Source organism: Rhinopithecus roxellana, chromosome 2 (assembly GCF_007565055.1).
Source record: "Rhinopithecus roxellana isolate Shanxi Qingling chromosome 2, ASM756505v1, whole genome shotgun sequence".
Lineage (NCBI taxonomy): Eukaryota > Metazoa > Chordata > Mammalia > Primates > Cercopithecidae > Rhinopithecus > Rhinopithecus roxellana.
In genome coordinates, this window is record NC_044550.1 from 184,249,739 (window position 1) to 184,268,828 (window position 19,090).

Consider the following 19,090-nt stretch of genomic DNA (forward strand, 5'->3'; position numbering starts at 1 on the left):
AAGTATGGTTTACACCTTCTTTATCACAGTTACTAGTTTTTCAGTGGCTTACTAGTGGTAAGAAGTGTTGGATAAAAGTAAAATACTATTGGTAATGCATACGTTAATTAGCTTGGTTTAACCATTCCACAACGCAGACATATTTTAAAACATCATGTTGTATACCATAAATATAATTTTTATATTATATATAATTTACATATGAATATAATATAAAGTTAAATATAATTTTTATCTGTAAATTTAAAAATATCTTTTTTTAATTAAAAGTAAAATAGTACTTCACAATTAGTAACAGTGATCCTCCAAAATTATTCAGCTCAATGAAAAAAAAAAGACAGCTTCCTAGCAGTCTGCTTATCTCAAAAATAAGCTAAAAGGAAACAATTAAATCAAAGCTTTGGGCCTAAGTAATAACATAAATCACCATATAAAGTACATTATTATTATTTTAAAAAACATTCTAGACCACGATTGCTAATAATCTGAGTGGTATGTTTTAAAGATCATTCTTATCAAGAGTGATGTGGAGAAGGGAGAGATTACATAATCTTCTTTGGTGCTTTGCCTCTTACTATTTTGCCAAAATTAGTGGTAACTTATCAATAGTATAGCAACATTTCGGCCACTAGGTGGCAGGTTAAAAAAAAAAAAAAAAAACTGAAACAGCAAAAGCTAAGCTTACGGACATACAATAAGTTGCTAAAGGAAGAGATCAGAGGTACCAAAGGCCCAATTCTTCCAAATCTACAAATGCCAAGAAGTGTGATGAAATGAGAACATCCAAAGTAGGACCGACCTTGCCAAGGTCTGAAAACAGTCACTTCTCATCACTAACAGCATTCTAAGAAAAACTGACATTTGAATAGTCGGTGGTTCATACTATAACCTCAAGGAATACATCAAGGATGAATCTGGGGAAGGACTACTAGATGAAGAAATAAAATCTCACTTCTTGAGTTTAGTGGAAGAAAATATCCAAAGATACAGGGAAGCCACCCACCCAACCATCCTCATATTCCACCACTCTATCTCAGAAATACTATCTCCACAGTGTGAAACTGTTTACAGAAGTACAGAGAATTAACAATGCAGCAGTCCCCAATACACACAAAACAGCTGAAGCTACCTTCCAAGAATGTGCACCAGACTCCAACAAAGGTAATCAAATTGTAACATCATGAAGATACAACCAGATTACAATAAACTGTCTGATAAAAAAATACGTTAATAATAACAGGATCACCTGCATGCTAGTTATAAAGAATGGCCAGTTTGGCATTCTGACTCTAGTATATGGAAAGAAAATGCCCCATCCCATAAACATGGATATCAGATTCAGAAAGCCATTAAGTCTTAAAATGAAGACAAATGTATTAATGCATCATAATCTGATGACACAGTCTGATTAACATGATTTAACTAATTCCTCTGGGCTCTGATTCCAAGCTCAACAGATAACCTTATTATAAATTGTCTTGTCTTGTATATGAAAGGAATGTTTTTCAACTTCTCTGCAATCTAACTAAAGAGTTCAATATACTCCCAACAGTAACAGTGATTCACTAGGGTGATGACTTTTAACTAGGAGGTATCCCACATATTTGAACCTCCAAGGGATTATTTTAAAAAGCACTCAAATCCTTGAGATTCTTTCTTGTGTGTGCAAATTGTGGAATACATGAGAAATTCTGTACATGTACATAATGTGCAGTAATCAAATCAAGGTATTCCGGGTGTCCATCACCAGAGTACAATATATTTTTGCATTCTACTCTGCTATAAAACACTGAATTATTTCTTCAAGCTTCCTGTATGTCTGTATACTTTAACTCACTCCTCTTCATCTTACCCCTCCCCTCCACCTACCCTTCCTAGTTACTGTTATCTATTTTTCCACACTCTATCTCAAGTGTTCAAATTGTTTAGCTCCCAGAGATTCTTATGACTTACTTCCACTGGTTGAGAATTATGAACCAAATAAAGAATAAACTGATCTAAATTCAACTACCTTAATGATTACATTTCTTTCTGCAAATTAAAACTTTTGGCATTTTGGTTTTATATATCAGTTTCTGTGCCCTTGGTTAATGTGAGGCATGCTGAGAGTCAAATGCAAATGTGTCAGCAGACCTTAAATGGAGGTCACCTAGTCCAAAACCCTGTTTAAGGATACCCTCTATTTTCCAACATTGGTTTAATCTGGTTAGTTTCTAATACCTGGGGATAACTGCACTGACAGCTGACCCCAGAAATAAAAGGAAAAAGAATTGCTTTTAGAACTTAAGTCTCTCCTTTCAAAAGGTAAGCAAACTTGAGTAGGCACTTTAGCAAAAAGCTATATAAAAAATGCAGTGAGAGAAGACAGATGGCCCTGAGGAAAATGGGCAAAAAGACCCAAGTGGGCACTTCACAAAAATCAAAATGCCTAATAAACATATGAAAAGGAACACAGCCTCATTAGCAAGCGGGGAAATACAAATTAAACAAAAAAATAGTAAACACTCAGCAGAATGACAAAAATGAGAAAGCCAGACACTACTAAATGCTGGCAAAGACATGGATTAATGAGAGCTTGATTACACTGTGGGGAGAGAAAAGTGGAAAGCCAGTTGGGAACACAGGCATCATAACATTCCTAGTAATTTTACTTCTTATTCCTACAGAAACTTTTGCATGTATGCAAGTGAATTTACGTTCAGAGCAATGCTGTTTATATGAGCAACTAAACTGGAAATCATTCAAAAATCAATTAAAGGTATAAAATGAACAAACAGTGATATACAAATAAAATTAAATACTATAGGCCCCACATGGTGGCTCACGCCTGTAATCCCAACACTCTGGGAGGCCAAGATGGGCAGATCACTTGAGCCCAGGAGTTTGAAACCAGCCTGGGTAACATGGCAAAACCCCGTCTCTACAAAAAATACAAAAATTAGCCAAGCATGGTGGCACACAGGTGTGGTGGCCTATGGTGCTAGCTACTCTGGGGGCTGAGGAGGGAGGATCACCTGAGCCTGGGGAGGTCAAGGCTGCAGTGAGCCATGGCTGTGCCACTGCACTTCACCTGGGCAACCGAGTGAAATCCTGTCTCAAAAAAAACAAAATTCAATACTATATAGCTGAAAATAAACAAGCTATAGCTGCATATAACAATACAGACAAATTTCATAAATGTATTAAGTAAAAGAAGCGAGAGGAAAAAATACAAACAATGGAATTCCATTTATATAACTTTAAAAACAGACAAAACTAAATTATACTTAGAGGTATGTTCATGTATGCTCAAACAATTTTTAGGAAGCAGGAAAATTATTATCACAAAAGAATGGGAGTGATTACCCCTAGCAGAGTAGTAACGCAGGAAAGAAGATATTGTGATTGGAGAAGGCAAACAGGGATTTCTGGAATGATAATGTTGTATTTATAGACCTGGATAATGGTTATAAAGATGTCAACTTTAAAACTGTTCTTCAAACTGTACATTAGCTATCACCCACTTTTCTACAGATACATCATAATGTCAAAATGTTTTTAAAAAGAAGCAAATAAACAAATTTATCCACTTTAAAATTCTACTGTAGACTAACCTTGCCTTTCTCCAAAAATCAGATGTAAAACATCAATTTCTTAAGATAATGAGGTCTATATGGGAAGAAACCCCCTTTAAGATTTAGTCCTGGATATCCTAAGGATTGTAACATCATGTACTAAGGATTGTAACATCATGTGTACTGAATTAGGCCCTAGGTCTAAAGTTAGCTATGCCTGGCAAACAGAAGGTGTGTGAAAAAATATTTTTGATTATTCAAAACCATATATTCTCAAAGTCCATGGAATATCTTGCTAGTGATTCCTCTTTGCATATGTGATTTACATTTTAAATATTCAATTATTATTCCCAGAATTCCTTATACCAACGGCTAAATTTTTTTTTTAACTTTTTTTCCATTTTCTGTCCTCCTCTGATCAAAGTAACTTGCTAGCATACATTTCCATTTTTAAGGTTTCTGCCTTACTACTTTCAATTTCTTTTTTCTCTTAGACAGGGTCTTGCTGTCACCCAGGCTGGGGTACAGTGGCATGAGCATGGCTCACTCCAGTCTCAATTTCTTGGGCTCAAGCAATCCTACAACCTCAGCCTTCCAAGTAGCTGTAACCCCAAGTGCAGGCTACCACACCTAGCTAATTTTTAAATTTTTTGTAGAGATGGGGTCGCCCTATGCTGCTCAGGCTGGTCTCGAACTCCTGGGCTCAAACGATCCTCCGGCCTCAGTCTCCCAAAGTGCTGGGATTGGCTGCTCTGCCAATGGAGCAGCCGTTCTTTATTGCTTTACCTTCCTAATAAACTTGCTGTCACTTAAAAAAAAAAAAAAAAAAAAGTTCTGGGATTACATGCATAAGCCACCACACCTGGCCTTGCTTTCAATTTCAATTCTCATTTCTCCAGAAATAAAAATCTTAGCAATGTCTCTCTCACACATACAACCATATATTTTAGTATAAAAAGTGGAACTGAACTCTGTCATTCTCTTTTTTCCTATTTGCAGTGCAGAATGGAAAAAAGCTGGGAAATTAAAACTTGTGCCCAGAGTGAAAGTCTGGCAAGAATGAAAGTAAAAAGAAATGAGAGTAAATGACAAAAGGCTTAAAAGGTAAAACTCAGTTACTGAATAGTACTTTTTCTTTTTCTTTTTTTTTTTTTTTGAGATGGAGTCTTACCTGTTACCCAGGTTGGAGGGCAATAGCGTGATCTCGGCTCACTGCAACCTCCCAGGTTCAAGCAATTCTCTCGCCTCAGCCTTCCAAGTAGCTGGGATTACAGGCGCCCACCACCATGCCCAGCTAATTTTTGTATGTTTAGTAGAGACGGGGTTTCACCATGTTGGCCAGGCTGGTCTCGAACTCCTGACCTCAGGCGATCCGCCTGCCTCGGCCTCCCAAAGTGCTGAGATTACAGACATGAGCCACCACGCCTGGCCTTATTTGCTTGTTTTTAAACAAAATGTGAAAAGACACTGAAAGGCCGGGTGCGGTGGTTCATGCCTGTAATCCCAGCATTTTGGGAGACTGAGGCGGGCAGATCACCTGAGGTCGGGAGTTCAAGACCAGCCTGACCAACATGGAGAAACCCCGTCTCTACTAAAAACACAAAAAAAATTAGCCGGGCATGGTGGCCCATGCTTGCAATCCCAGCTACTCCGGAGGCAGAGGCAGGAGAATCGCTTGAACCTGGGAGGCGGACATTGTGGTGAGCCCAGATCGAGCCATTGCACTCCAGCCTGGGCGACAAAAGTGAAACTCCATCTCAAAAAAAAAAAAAAAAAATTAGAAAAGACACTGAAGGAATTTAATTTGCCGTTAGATTTTTTTAAACTTTATTTAACTTTTTAAAAACTTTTAGATTTCCAGGCAAGATGGCCGAATAGGAACAGCTCTGGTCTGCAGCTCCCAGCAAGACCAATGCAGAAGACGGGTGATTTCTGCATTTACAACTGAAGTACCCAATTCATCTCATCGGGACTGGTTATACAGTGGGTGCAGCCCACGGAGGGCAAGCAGAAGCAGGATGGGGCTTGGCCTCACCTGGGAAGTGCAAGGGGTGGGGGAACTCCCTCCCCTAGCCAAGGGAAGCCTTGAGGGATGGTGCTATCCAGCCCAGAATACTGTGGGAAGACTGTGGGAAGGCTTTTCCCACAGTCTTCAAAACCCGCAGACCAGGAGATTCCCTCGGGTGCCTACACCACAAGGGCCCTGGTTTTCAAGCACAAAACTGGGCGGCCATTTGGGCAGACATGGAGCTAGCTGCAGGAGTTTTTTTTCATACTCCAGTGGCGCCTGGAATGCCAGTGACACAGAACCATTCACTCCCCTAGAAAGGGGGCTGAAGTCAGTGCACCTAGTGGTCTTGCTCAACAGATCCCACCCCCACGGAGCCCAGCAAGCTAAGATCCACTGGCTTGAAATTCTCACTGCCAGTACAGCAGTCTGAAGTTGACCTGGGACGCTCCACTTTGTCGGGGGAGGGGTGTCCGCCCTTACCGAGGTTTCAGTAGGCGGTTTTCCCCTCACAGTGTAAACAAAACCACCTGGAAGTTTGAGCTGGGCGGAGCCCACCACAACTTGGCAAAGCCCTGTAGCCAGACTGCCTCTCTAGACTCCTCCTCTCTGGGCAGGGCATCTCTGAAAGAAAGGCAGCAGCCCCCGTCAGGGACTTACAGATCAAACTCCCATCTCCCTGGGACAGAGCACCTGGGGAAAGGGGCAGCTGTGGGTGCAGCCTCAGCAGACGTAAACATTCCTGCCTGCTGGCTCTGAAGACAGCAGTGGAACTCCCAGCGCAGCGCTCGAGCTCTACTAAGGGACAGGCAGCATCCTCAAGAGGGTCCATGACTCCCGTGCCTCCTGACTAGGACACACCTCCCAGCAGGGATCGGCAGACACCTCAAACAGGAGAGCTCCGGCTGGCATCTGGCAGGTGCCCCTTTGGGACAAAGCTTCCAGAGGAAGGAGCAGGCAGCAATCTTTGCTGTTCTGCAGCTTCCGCTGGTGATACCCAGGCAAACAGGATCTGGAGTGGACCTCCAGCAAACTCCAGCAGACCTGAAGCAGAGAGGCCTGTTAGAAGGAAACTAACAAACAAAAAGCAATAGCATCAACATTAACAAAAAGGACAATCACGCAAAAACCCCATCTGACGTTCACCAACATCAAAGACCAAAGGTAGATAAATCCACAAAGATAAGGAAAAACCAGTGCAAAAAGGCTAAAAATTCCAAAAACCAGAATGTCTTTTCTCCTCCAAAAGACCACAACTCACCAGCAAGAGAACAAAGCTGGACGGAGAATAAGTGTGACGAATTGACAGAGGTAGGCTTCAGAAGGTGGGTTAAAACAAACTCCACTGAGCTAAAGGAGCATGTTCTGACCCAATGCAAGGAACTAAGAACCTTGATAAATGGCTACAGGAACTGCTAACTAGAATAACCAGTTTACAGAAGAACATAAATGACCTGATGGAGCTGAAAAACATAGCACGAGAACTTAGTGAAGCATACACAAGTGTCAATAGCCAAATCGATTAAGTGGAAAAAAGAATATCAGAGATTGAAGATAAACTTAATAAAAATAAAGCGTGACGATAAGATTAGAGAAAACAGAATGAAAAGAAATGAACAAAGTCTCCCAAAAAATATGGGACTATGTGAAAAGACCAAACCTAGTTTGACTGGTGTACCTGAAACTGACGGGGAGAATAGAACGAAGCTGCAAAACACACTTCAGGATTATTATCCAGGAGAACTTCCCCAACCTAGCAAGACAGGCCAACATTCAAATTCAGGAAATGCAGAGAACATCACAAAGATGCTCCCTGAGAACAGCAACCCCAGGACACACAATCGTCAGATTCACCAAGATTAAAATGAAGGAAAAAATGTCAAGGGTAGCCAGAGAGAAAGGTCAGATTACCCACAAAGGGAAGCCCATCAGACTAACAGTGGATCTCTCTGCAGAAACCCTACATGCCAGAAGAGAATGTAGACTAACATTCAACATTCTTAAAGAAAAGAATTTTCAACCCAGAATTTCATATCCAGTCAAACTAAGCTTCATAAGTGAAGGAGAAATAAAATCCATTACAGACAAGCAAATGCTGAGGGATTTTGTCACTACCAGGCCTGCCTTACAAGAGCTCCTGAAGGAAACATTAAATACGGAAAGGAAAAACCGGTACCAGCCACTGCAAAAACATACCAAAATGTAAAGACCACTGACACTATGAAGAAACTGCATCAACTAATGGGCAAAATAACCAGCTAGCATCATAATAACAGGATCAAATTTACACATAACAATATTAACCTTAAATGTAAATGGGCTAAATGGCCCAATTGAAAGACACAGACTGGCAAATTAGATAGAGTCAAGACCCATCAGTGTGCAGTCTTCAGGAGTCGCATCTCACATGCAAAGACACAGAAAGGCTATAAAGGGATGGAGGGAGATTTACCAAGCAAATGGAAAGCAAAAAAAGGGGGGCTGCAATTGTAATCTCTGATAAAACAGACTTTAAATCAACAAAGATGAAAAAAGACAAAGAAGGGCATTATATAATGGTAAAGGGATCAATGCAACAAGAGCTAACTATCCTAAATATATATGCACCCAATACAGGAGCACCCAGATTCATAATGCAAGTTCTTAGAAACCTACAAAGAGACTTAGACTTCCACATAATAACAGTGGGAGACTTTAACACCCCACTGTCAATATTATGTCAACAAGACAGAAAATTAACAAGGATATTCAGGACTTGAACTCAGCTGTGGACCAAGCAGACCTAAAAGACATCTACAGAACTCCCTACCCCAAATCAACAGAATATACATTCTTCTCAGTAACACAATGCACTTACCCTAAAATTGACCGCATAATTGGAAGTAAACTATTCCTCACCAAATGCAAAGAATGGAAATCATAACAGTCTGTCAGACCACACTGCAATCAAATTAGAACTCAGGATTACGAAACTCACTCAAAACTGCACAACTACATGGAAACTGAACAACCTGCTCCGGAATGACTACTGGGTAAACAACAAAATTAGGGCAGAAATAAATAAGTTATTTGAAACCAATGAGAACAAAGACATAACGTACCACAATTTCTGGGACACAGCTAAAGTAGTGTGTAGAGGGAAATTTATAGCACTAAATGCCCAGGAGAAAGCAGGAAAGATCTAAAATCGACACCCTAACATCACAATTAAAAGAACTAGAGAAGCAAGAGCAAACAAATTCAAAAGCTAGCAGAAGACAAGAAATAACTAACATCAGAGCAGAACTGAAGGAGATAGAGACATGAAAAACTCTTCAAAAAAAATCAATGAATCCAGGAGCTGGTTCTTCGAAAAGATTAACAAAATAGATAGACCACTAGACAGACTAATAAAGAAGAAAAGAGGGAAGAATCAAATAGACACAATAAAGGATCACCACTGAACCCACAGAAATACAAACTACCATGAGAGAACACTATAAACACCTCCACGCAAATAAGCTAGAAAATCTAGAAGAAATTGATAAATTCCTGGACACATATGCCCTCCCAAGATTAAACCAGGCAGAACTCGAATCCCTGAATAGGCCAATAACAAGTTCTGAAATTGAGGCAGTAATATCCTACCAACCAAAAAAAAGCCCAGGACCAGACAGACTCACAGCAGAGTTCTACCAGAGGTACAAAGAGGAGGTGGTACCATTCCTTCTGAAACTATTCCAAACAACAGAAAAAGAGGGACTCCTCCCTAACTCATTTTTTGAGGCCAGCATCATCCTAATACAAAAACCTGGCAGAGACACAACAAAAAAAGAAAATTTCAGGTCAATATCCCTGATAAACATTGCTGCGAAAATCCTCAATAAAATACTGGCAGACCGAATCCAGCAGCACATTAAAAAGCTTATCCATCATGATCAAGTCAGCTTCATCTCTGGGATGCAGGGCTGGTTCAACATATGCAAATCAAGAAACATAATCCATCACATAAACAGAATCAGTGACAAAAACCGCATGATTATCTCAACAGATGCAGAAAAGGCCTTCGACAAAATTCAACATCTCTTCATGCTAAAAACTCTCAATAAACTAGGTATTGATGAAACGTATCTCAAAATAACAAGAGCTATTTATGACAAACCCACAACCAATACTATTCCCTTTGAAAACCAGCACAAGACAAGGATGCCTTCTCTCACCACTCCTATTCAACATAGTATTGGAAGGTCTAGCCAGGGCAATCAGGCAAGAAAAAGAAATAAAGGGTATTCGAATAGGAAGAGGGGAAGTCAAATTATCTCTGTTTGCAGATGACATGATTGTATATTTAGAAAACCCCATCGTCTCAGCCCAAAAACCCCTTATGGTGATAAGCAACTTCAGTAAAGTCTCAGGATACAAAATCAATGGACAAAAATCACAAGCATTCCCATACACCAATAATAGACAGAGAGCCAAATCATGAGTGAATTCCCATTCACAATTGTTTTACAAAGAGAATAAAATACCTAGGAATACAACTTACAATGGATGTGAAGGACCTCTTCAAGGAGAACTACAAACCACTGCTCAAGGAAATAAGAGAGGACGCAAACAAATGGAAAAACATTCCACGCTCATAGATAGGAAAAATCAGTATCATGAAAATGGCCATACTGCCCAAAGTAATTCATAGATTCAATGCTATTCCCATCAAGCTACCACTGACTTTCTTCACAGAATTAGAAAAAACTACCTTAAATTTAATATGGTACCAAAAAAGAGTCCATATAGCCAAGACAATCCTAAGCAAATAGAACAAAGCTTGAGGCATCATGCTACCTGACTTCAAACTATACTACAAGGCTACAGTAACCAAAATGGCATGGTACTGGTACCAAAACAGATATATAGACCAATGAACAGAACACAGCCCTCAGAAATAACACCACACATCTACAGCCATCTGATCTTTGACAAATCTGACAAAAACAAGCAATGGGAAAAGGATTCCCTATTTAATAAATGGTGTTGGGAAAACTGGCTAGCCATATGCAGAAAACTGAAACTAGACCCCTTCCTTACACCTTATACAAAAATTAACTCAAGATGGATTAAAGATTTAAACATAAGACCTAAAATCATAAAAACCCCAGAAGAAAACATAGGCAATACCATTCAGGACAGAGGCATGGGCAAAGACTTCATGACTAAAATACCAAAAGCAGTGGTAACAAAAGTCAAAATTGACAAATGAGATCTAATTAAACTAAAGAGCTTCTGCACAGCAAAACAAACTATCATCCAAGTAAACAGGCAACCTACAAAATGGGAGAAAATTTTTGCAATCTACCCATCGGACAAAGGGCTAATATCCAAAATCTACAAAGAACTCAAACAAATTTACAGAAAAAAAAAAAAAACAAAAAAAACCCATCAAAAAGTGGGTGAAGGATATGAACAGACACTTTTCAAAGGAAGATATTTATGCAGCCAACAAACATATGAAAAAAAGCTCATCATCACTGGTCATTAGAGAAATGCAAATCAAAACCACAATGAGATACCATCTCACACCAGTTAGAATAGTGATCATTAAAAAGTCAGGAAACAACAGATGTTGGAGAGGATGTGGAGAAATAGGAATGCTTTTACACCGTTAGTGGGAGTGTAAATTAGTCCAACCACTGTGGAAGACAGTGTGGCGATTCCTCAAGGATCTAGAACCAGAAATACCATTTGACCCAGCAATCCCATTACTGGGTATATACCCAAAGGATTATAAAGCATTCTACCATAAAGACACATGCACACGTATGTTTACTGCAGCACTATTCACAATAGCAAAGACTGGGAAACAACCGAAATGCCCATCAATGACTGACTGGATAAAGAAAATGTGGCACATAATACACTAAGGAATACTATGCAGCCCTAAAAAAAGAATGAGTTCATGTCCTTTGCAAGGGACATGGATGAAGCTGGAAGCCATCATTCTCAGCAAGCTAACACATGAACAGGAAACCAAACACCGCATGTTCTAACTTGTAAGTGGGAGTTGAACAATGAGAACACATGGGCACAGGGAGGGGAACATCACACACCAGAGGTTGGTGGGGTGGGAGGCAAGGGGAGGGATAGCATTAGGAGAAATACCTAATGTAGATGACAGGTTGATGGGTGCAGCAAACCACCATGGCACGTGTATACCTATGTAACAAACCTGCACATTCTGCACGTGTATCCCAGAACTTAAAGTATAACAAAAAAAAAAAAAGAAATTTTTATGAAAAAGAAAACTTTAAACTTTACTTGTGCATAAATCTTGAATGCATAGCTTGATAAATTTTACTTTCCTTTTTTTTTTTTTTTGAGACAGTGTGTCATTCTGTCACACAGGCTGGAGCACAGTGGTGCCATCTGAGCTCACTGCAACCTCTGCCACCTGGGTTCAAGAAATTCTCCCTACCTCAGCTTTATGAGTAGGTGGGATTCAGGTGTCCACCACCACGTTTGGCTAAATTTTGTATTTTTAGTAGAGATGGCATTTCACCATGTTAACCAGGCTGGTCTTGAACTCCTCACCTAAAGTGATCCACCCGCCGCAGCCTCCCAAAGTGCTGGGATTACAAGCGTGACCCACCAACCCCGGCCTCAGTGAATGTTTATACATACAGTCACCCCTCCTCAGTATCCTTAAGAATTGATTCCAGGTTCCACACAGATACCAACATCCATAGATGTTCAAGTCCTTTATGTAAAATGGTGTAATATCTGCATATACCCTATGCACATCCTCCCAAATAGTATAAATCATCTCTAGATTACTTATAATACTTAATACAATGTAAATGCTATATGAACAGTAATCCTGTATTATTTGCATTATTTTTTATTTTTGTATTGTTTATTTTTTTCTGAATATTTTCTGTTCATGACTGGTTGAATCCACAGATCCGAAACTCACTGATAAGGAGAGCCAACTGTATATATATCCATGTAACTACCACCTAGATGAAGATATAGACCTAAAGCGAGATTTGAAAACTTTTATTGAAAAAGAAAAAGAAAAAAGCCAAGAGATTAAGTACTACTGCTCCTCTAAACCAAAAGGCTTTTATCTACTTAAATTTCATTTCATACCTCAAATTCACCTTGAGTACTTTGAACATTGCACCATCTGGCAACAGGTTCAGGAACCACTTCCCAATCTTCACACACTTGTTTAAGGATATTCACAAATGTTGACTTCCCTGCAGCTGTTGTGAGGAAAGATAAAATTGAGGAAGAAAAGTTGTCAGGAAAGAAAGATGTTAAAGAGTCATTAGCTTTTGCAAGATTTACAATAGCAAGCAACACAAAAAACCCAAAACATTCAATTTTCTCAACTTTATATTTCTTTAAAAGAAAATTAAAAGGCTCCCTGCCCAATTTCATTAAGCACATTTTTTTATTATGTTTAGTTTAACAATACATTATATTTAGTAGTAGGGACAGTCTTGACCTAGAAGTAATACTCCTAATGGCCACCACACCCTTTATATCTGAAGTCACCAAATGTGGTTGTATCAGACATCTCTGGTTACCATAATGTTCTCTCTCTTTCCCTCTGTGTGCGTGCACACACACACACACAGATGAACATATAAATAACTTCATATACTTACAAGCAAAACTTCCTCTTCCTTATAAATTAGATCCATGGAGAGCAGAAAGAACTTACCTTTGACTTGCAGAACTATATTTAAATCTAGGACATTAGATAGGGCAACAGAAAGGAAGAAAAACCTTTAAGAACTTTAAAGAATCATGCACAGAGAAAAAAAAGGAGTGAGGCATTAAATAAGAAGGTGACACAGAGAGACAGTTTAGAAGAAAAACACAAAGTAAATTGGATCCAGAGGAGAGGAGAAAAACGTTTAAGGATAAACTGGATGACAATTAGATTTAATCATGGGAAAAACACTGGCCACCAAAATTTAGTATGGAGAGTGTAAGCTTAGGGACTGTATGGCATTTAGAAGAATGTTAAGTGGAAGTGGAAGCATATAGAAAGAACACCTCACATTCACTAAGCTAGATGGAAGCGGGAAAGGAGAACATGATATTCAGAAAGAGCACTCAAGGAACAAATCAAAAAATTAGGCATCCACAAGAGTCTGAAAGCACTTAAGGCTAGAGCATTCAACTTTCTTCTGACACTGCTTACAAACAGAAAAATTCATGTGGTCATACTTAAAAAGTCTAAGGTAAAAACGGTTACATTTAGTTCAAGCAGAGTAGTAACAGTTAGCTAGAGTTGCCAATCAGACTAACACATCTAGTTCCTTAACTTTTTGGTGGGAAGTGGGAGCTAGAAAATAAGCTAATTATTAAATTAATTTTCTATGAAGGCAAAGGAGAAAAAGAACCAAAGACACTGATGTTAATACTTTAAAAAGTCATGGAAACTAACAGAATTCCTAATGTCAAGCAGGCGTTGTAATGCTGAAAGTCATTCTGAACAGACTACTAAAATGAGAAGCAGGTAAGTCCTCCATCCATCTAACACAAGGGAACATTTGAATAACACAGAACATAAGAAGATGGGCTATATAAATATAAAACTAAAACGACCAAGTTCAAATTCTAGGAAGAATAGAGGAATTGCGAAATAGTTTACGCACAGTTTAACAATTTGTGCATTTATTGCTTATTTGGATCTGACAAATAAGGTGAAGAGGACATGAACAAAAGTGCAAGACCAATAATAAACAGCAACTAACAAAGTCTCAGTGTCAGGGAGACGAAAAATGGCAAGGAACATGCTCCATCTAAACACCAATCGCTGTCATACAGAAATGCAGGCCTGGTGTTAACAGATCTTCAGATTTTTCAAAAGAAGCCAATTATTTAACTGTTTATGGGAAATCTCAAAATGTTTTCAAGTTAGCAACAAATTTAATTTATTTTTCTTTAGACACAGGGTCTCACTCTGTAGCCCAGACTGTAGGACAGTGGCACAACCACAGCTCACGGCAGCCTCAAACTATAGGTCTCAAGAGATCCTCCAACTCAGCCTCCTGAGTAGCTAGGACTAAAGGTGCATGCTACCACAACTGGTCTATTTTTTTTTTTTTTTTTTTTTTGAGACAGAGTCTCACACTGTCACCCAGGCTGGAGTGCAGTGGTGCCATCTCAGTTCACTGCAACTTCTGCTTACCAGACTCAAGCGATCCTCCCACATCAGCATCAGCCTCCTGAGTAGCTGGAGCTATAGGTGTTATTCACTGAGCCTGACCTAATTTTTTTTTTTTTTTTTTTTCTTAGAGACTAGTTCTCTCTATGTTGCCATGCTGGTCTCAGACTCCTGGACTCAAGCAATCCTCCCACCTCAGCCTCCCAAAGGACGGGGATTACAAGCCTGAGCCACTGGGCACTAAAATTTTTTTTCAACCTGTGCAGGCCAATATTGTGCAATTGCGGCTATCAGTTTGCAACTCCTTTCAGTGTAAGTAAAGGTGAAATCAATGAAGAATTTTAAGCAGGGGATAACACATGACATTTGCATACAAAAAGACCGCTGCAGAAGTAGTTAAGAGAAACTGGAGATGGGATGATATATTAGGAAATTATTTCAGCTGCTGAGAAGATTAAAGATGCTTTGAGGAAAGATTTCTAAATATGATGCTACCTAACTGGATTAGGGAAAGGGAAAGTGGATGAATGTATTGTGGTATTGATCCAAGGGGTTATTCATTCAACTTCACTTTTTTGTTTTGTTTTTGTGTTTTTAACAGAGTCTTGCTCTGTCACCCAAGCTGGAGTGCAGTAGTGTGAGCACGGTTCACTGTGGCCTTGACCTTTGGGCTCAAGCAATCCTCCTGCCTTAGCCTCCTGAGTAGCTGGGACCACAGGCACACCAGCACATGCAGCTAATTTTTTAATTTTTTTTTGGAGATGAGTTCTCACTGTGTTGCCCAGGCTGGTCTCAAACTCCTGGATTCTAGTGATCCTCTTGCCTAAGCCTCCCAAAATCCTGGGATTACAAGTATGAGCCACCATGCCCTGCCTCAAATTTACTTTTCAGATGGCTTTGTTCAGTCATTTTCTCCTGTCTTTATATATGGTCTTCTTTATCCAGTAAGCAACTGTCAGGGATTCCATACTAGTAAACATGCACCGTCAAATAACTTACATTGCTAAGTATATTATATGGTCTTTCTACTGGTGCCTTAATTATGAAGCAATGAAATAAGAAGTCCTCTTTGAGAATGCAATTTTTTTCTATTGATTTGAATGCTAAGCATCTGCTTGCCTTGTCTTTTTCAAGAAGGTACAGTGCTTTGAATGTGGTAAGAATTTTTAAAAATTTGCTGTATGCATGAATGACCAGCACCCAACCTGGAGCTAAAAAAATTAAAACAAAAAACAATCTATCAAAACAGGAAGTTTCAGGGGTAGGTTTCCTGAGGTGGGAAATATAGAAGAATTGGACGTTGGTGTGTGTCTTGCAAAATGACAGGCATGGCCTAATCTGCACCCCATCTGAGTTAACAGAAACGTTAGTGGTCTTCGAATCATAATCCAATGTTTACTTGGATGTGGAGTAAGGGGTGAGGAACTGCATGCTATTAAGATCATTAAAGACCTCTTTCCTTGAATGTTTCGAGTTTCGTTAATAATATAGCTAAAATAATGTTTCGGTAATACCACAGCTAAAAAACTGTAAACAACCCAGAGGTCCACAACTAGAAAATCGATAAACGATGGTACATCCAGGTAATGGAATACTACTCAGCAATAAAAAAAAAAAAAAAAAAAAAAAAACTACAGACACAAGTAACATGAATGAATTTCAAAAGCATTATGCTAAATGAAAGACGCCAGACACAAAAGGCGATATAGCCTATGATTCCATGTATATGGCATTCTGGAAAAGGCAACACTTGCAGGGATAGAAATCAAATCAGTGGGTGCCAGGGAATAGGAAGGGTGGAGGGGGCTGACTACAAAGGAGCAGGTAGGAACTTTCTGAGGTAATGAAAATGTTCTGTATTTCGATCGTGGTGACAGTAAAACGCATAATGTTTGTCAAACCTCATAGAAGAGTACACCTAAAAAGGGTGAATTTAATGTAAGTTACACCTCAAGAAATCTGATACCCTTCCCCCGCAACAAAGAGGGCGCAGAGGCTCAAAGCGCGCCTCACAGAGACCGCAGGCCTGGCAACCAGTCTGACTCCGGGGACCGCAGTCACCCTTTGGCGCGGCAGGGAAGGGAAGGAAGCTCTGGGTGGGAAAGGAAGCCGAGGGCGCGTCCACACGGCCAGGCTGGAGGGAAAGCCCTCACTGAGTTGCTGCACAGAGATGCGGCGAGGGAAGCTTCAGCCACTGCCGCGACACCCCAGCCTTGCCTCCCACATTTCTGGAGGCTCCTTACCGATGTTCCCTTCGATGGAGATTTTCTTGATGCGGGTCCCCTCAGAGCTGGCTGAGAGAGACGGGCAGCTTCTCTTGGGCGGGGTGGCCATTCCTTAGTCTTGTGGCGGCCCAGAGCGCGTCCAGCAGAGAGGGCTAGGAGGCGACCACAGGTGCGCGCACTGGAGCTCGCGGCGCAGCCGAGGCAGATCCTGACCTGCCCGGTCCGCTAGTGAGTTCACCGGCCCGCCGGCGGGTGTCGGGGTTTGACTTTGGCGCGCGGAGGTAGCTGAGGACAGGGGCGGGCCTGTGGCGTGGCCCCGCCCTCCTCAACCCACCGATCTCTAGTTGCCCCTCGGCCCTAGCCCGCCTCCAACGCGAGTCCCCGCGTGCGCGCTCCGCACGCCACGTCACGTGGAAGCCGGGGCGGGGCCGCGCGTGTGGCGGAAGGCCTCTACCCTCGCAGCCAGGCGCCCGGGCGGGGCGCTGGAAGAGGTTCCGGAGTCGGGTGGGGAGGAAGGGTGGACGCCAGAGGCCTGAGGGCGTTGGAGGGCGGAGGGCGTCACCTGCAGTGGGCCGTGCCAGGCTTTGGAAAACCCGCCTCTCCAGTGGGCGTGCTGGAGATGAACAGACGCGTCTGGACAGAACTGGATAGACTTAAAGCTTTGAACTCATCAGGGGAGAAGGCACTGTGTGGTAGAAAAATCAAATGGATTTACCCTGGCTTCTCAGCCTAGAGGAAGACCATGAAGCGAAGTGCTGCCCTCGGGAATCGCACTGCCCACTTAGAGAGCCAGGCTGTCTTCCTCTATGTGCTTTTCATTAATTAAGTCTAGTGGCGGAGATACTGTCATTAGCCCATTTACCTACTAGTGGGAAAACAGGCACTGGGAGGCTGCTTGTTCCAAGTGTCAACGTCAATAAGTGAAACTGGGATGGGAATTTAGGTAGTCAGATGCCACCCACAGGAAGCCTTTCCAGATCTCCCATACCGCTTTCCATTTGATTTGGATGCACGACCATGCTGTATAGAAGTTAGCACGTTGGGTAGGTAGGTTTCTGTTCGGCTGTTAACTCAGCCTGCCTAACACCTGGCACATAGGTAACAAAATGTACTGTATGTTGAATTTTTGAAAGCCTACTTATGTGCCATGTACTCTGCTGGGACAAACGCAGTGTAGAATTTGTCCCAGCTAGATGAGTGCATTTTTAGTCAAGGTAAAGACCTAATGAGGCAAGAGAATAGGGAATTAGGGTAACCAAGGGTTAAGGCAGAAGCAAAAGAACAGCGGGTGCAGCCAGTTCTAGGCAAGACTAGGCAGCATACAGGCCACACCTTCACTCCTGTGATTACAAAACAAAAGTTTCCGCCGGGCGTGGTGGCTCACGCCTGTAATCCCAGCACTTTGGGAGGCCGAGGCGGGTGGATCACGAGGTCAGGAGATCGAGACCATCCTGGCTAACATCGGTGAAACCCCATCTCTACCGAAAATATAAAAAAATTAGCCAGGCGTGGTGGTGGGCGCCTGTAGTCCCAGCTACTCGGGAGCCTGAGGCAGGAGAATGGCGTGAACCCGGGAGGCAGAGCTTGCAGTGAGCCGAGATCGCGCCACTGCACTTCAGCCTGCGCGACTGAGCAAGACTCTGTCTCAAAAAAAAAAAAAAAAAAAAGACCAAAGTTTCCGCATCAGCCTGATTTTCTCAGCCATCTCCATTTCAGCCTCTGACTGATCGCAGGCCAATTTTTCATAGGGGGTAACCAATTGCCTAGGGGTCTATCAAATTCTTTTAGCCTAGTAAACCTTAAGAACACTGCAGTTGGGACTCTTGAAGCACTTCCTTCGCTTCAATAAATTTTGTGCTTTTGTTACTCCGTTCTTTTGTTGCTTTGTCTTTCGTTGCTTCCTTCTTTTGTTGCTTTGTTTCTACGTTTTGTTCAATTCTTCAACACGCCAAGAACCCAGACAACTCAGAGTCAAGACTCCCCATCCAGTAACACTAATAAACCGGATATTACCCAGTCTAGAAGTTATCTGGTCCAAATTGTCCACAGAAACCAAAGGCCTTGCTATTCTTTTTTTACATTGCAACTACCATGAGACCTGAAAAGGATCTAAATGTGTAGCCAGAAGGGGAAAATGGTGACTCCA

The 19,090-nt window shown here is 41.2% G+C and overlaps 1 protein-coding gene across 1 annotated transcript in view; it reads right to left on the bottom strand.

Moving 5' to 3' along the window:
* DCK (deoxycytidine kinase) overlaps positions 1–17,450 on the bottom strand; it is a 31,123-nt gene extending 13,673 nt beyond the window's left edge. The window contains exons 1-2 of the mRNA XM_010384070.2: positions 16,963–17,450; positions 12,685–12,800 (exon numbers count right to left, since the gene is read on the bottom strand). Coding sequence (XP_010382372.2) covers positions 12,685–12,800; positions 16,963–17,053 — 207 coding nt within the window. The 5' untranslated portion in view covers positions 17,054–17,450. The remainder of the gene's footprint in view (positions 1–12,684; positions 12,801–16,962) is intronic.
* Positions 17,451–19,090: the final 1,640 nt, after the last annotated feature.